Below are 2,054 nucleotides of genomic sequence, written 5' to 3' on the forward strand. Positions count from 1 at the left end.
AAAAAATAAGAAATCAGGAAGGGGGCCAACACTTTTTCACACCACTGTATGTAAACAAATACTTTTATATTGTATGCGATTAATTGCTTGACAGTACTAATTTATACTGAAGTTGTGCCACATATTTTGTTGTAGAAATCAAAACAATGGAATATTCACAGCTGGGATCAAATCTGATGACAAAGCAAGAATTTTATGCGAATAAAAATTGTATTTTGTATCTTGCATTAAACCTAGTGAAATCTTTATCAATCCTTTTTTTGTTTTAATTAATAAAATTATTTAGCAAAACTGCTCAAAAGTGACAGTAAAGACTTTTACAATGTTACAGCTCTTCTGAGCTTTCTATTAATCAGAGTCCTGAAAAAATGTATAGTGGTTTACACAAAAATATTAACTGCAAACTTTTGAATGGTGGTATATCTTGAATTAAAGCATTTAAATGACTGGTTGTTGGTTTCGATAAATTATGACTGATACAGAATTACTATATTAGTTGCTCTACAAAACTAAGTCATGTGGTGCTTCTCAAGCTTCTCACTTCTCACCTCTTTGCAATTCATTGTTTGTTTGCTAATATGGTTTTATGCTCATACTTAAGTTAGTCATGCAAACTAATGTTCAAGATTTGATGAGACTCACTGAAAAACCTTCTGAATACAAAGGCACTGAAGTGATGGACTTTGATGTATTAAATGTGAATATGCTTTACTTTGAGGCTTGGATCCACTCTTCATACAGCTGGTAGGTCATCAGAGGTTCAGGCAGCTCCCTCAGGTAAGATTTCAGGGCTCCTAAATAATCATGGAAAAACAAAAGCAACATCAAATGGATTTGCAAAACCTCAATTCTGTTTTAACATGAAATGCAAAGTGGATTTAGACTCAAATATTTGGCTATAGCTGTGGTACTCTTCAATCTGGAGAACAGAACTGAAAAGTTCCAGGTTTCAAAATAGATCAGTGCCAGAATTCCGGTTTTGTATTCAATGTCACAACCACACGTTTTAAAATCAAACAAATCCAGTCTCATTTAAAATTTTTGGAGTTATTCTAAATGCAGAGATGCTAAAATCTCTGTAACTAGCTGCAAACAAACTGCGTCCTTCTACAGTGTCATTTACGAAAAATGTCTGGTACCGGCTACAGCATGAGGGTCAGAGTAAAACTCCTCCAGTTGGGAAGTGGAACAGTCCAGTGCCGCCTTTAACTTCTTCAGTTTAGAGGCTCCGGCAGCGATACGGAACAAACCCTGGCACGAAAGGAAATGTTGTAAACACACAAGACCTCTGCAACGTGCAGTACAATATAAACTGAGATGCTCATGTATAAAAATGACTGGAAAGGCTGTTTTCATATGTGTCAGTGATGGTTTCACAGGGAAATGATTGTCTCGTTTCACTGCTATTATTAGTCTGGCTTTAGCCAAGAAGCAGAAGTGAATCAGTAGATCTCTCCACCCATTATCCATCTCTAACACAGATATACTGCTATATATCACTCAATATGCTACACTCTCAAAAATCATTAAGGTCTGTCTATCTATCTATCTATACATCCATTCATCATCTATCATCTATCCACCCACCCCTTCATTCATCCATACATCCATCCATCTAACCATCTGTCCATCCATCATTTCTTTATCATCTACCTATCATTAATCCACCCAGCCATCCATTTATCATTTATCTATCATCTATCCACCCATCCATCAATTATCTATTTATCATCTCCACCATTCGTTCATCATCTATCATCCATCCATCCAAACATCTATCCATCTGTCCATCCATCCATTCATCTGTCCATCCATCCATCCATTCATCCTTCATCTGTCTTTCCATCCATCCACCCATCCTTCATCTGTCCGTCCATCCATCCATCCATCCACCCATCCTTCATCTGTCTGTCTGTCCATCCATCCATCCATCCTTACCCATCCTTCATCTGTCTGTCCATCCATCCATCCACCCATCCTTCATCTGTCTGTCCATCCATCCATCCATCCATCCACCCATCCTTCATCTGTCTGTCCATCCATCCATCCATCCA

The 2,054-nt window shown here is 37.6% G+C and overlaps 1 protein-coding gene across 4 annotated transcripts in view; it reads right to left on the reverse strand.

Annotated features, from left to right (window-relative positions):
• The window catches only part of LOC107758115 (rho GTPase-activating protein 17-like), a 46,296-nt gene that overhangs the window by 16,687 nt on the left and 27,555 nt on the right, over positions 1-2,054 (reverse strand). For all 4 annotated transcript variants that reach the window (XM_016575775.1, XM_016575774.1, XM_016575773.1 and 1 more), the window contains exons 11-12: positions 1,140-1,251; positions 713-794 (exon numbers count right to left, since the gene is read on the reverse strand). In XM_016575775.1, the coding sequence (XP_016431261.1) occupies positions 713-794; positions 1,140-1,251 (194 nt within the window). The remainder of the gene's footprint in view (positions 1-712; positions 795-1,139; positions 1,252-2,054) is intronic.

Source organism: Sinocyclocheilus rhinocerous, unplaced genomic scaffold, assembly GCF_001515625.1.
Source record: "Sinocyclocheilus rhinocerous isolate Xijiao unplaced genomic scaffold, SAMN03320098_v1.1 scaffold234, whole genome shotgun sequence".
NCBI lineage: Eukaryota > Metazoa > Chordata > Actinopteri > Cypriniformes > Cyprinidae > Sinocyclocheilus > Sinocyclocheilus rhinocerous.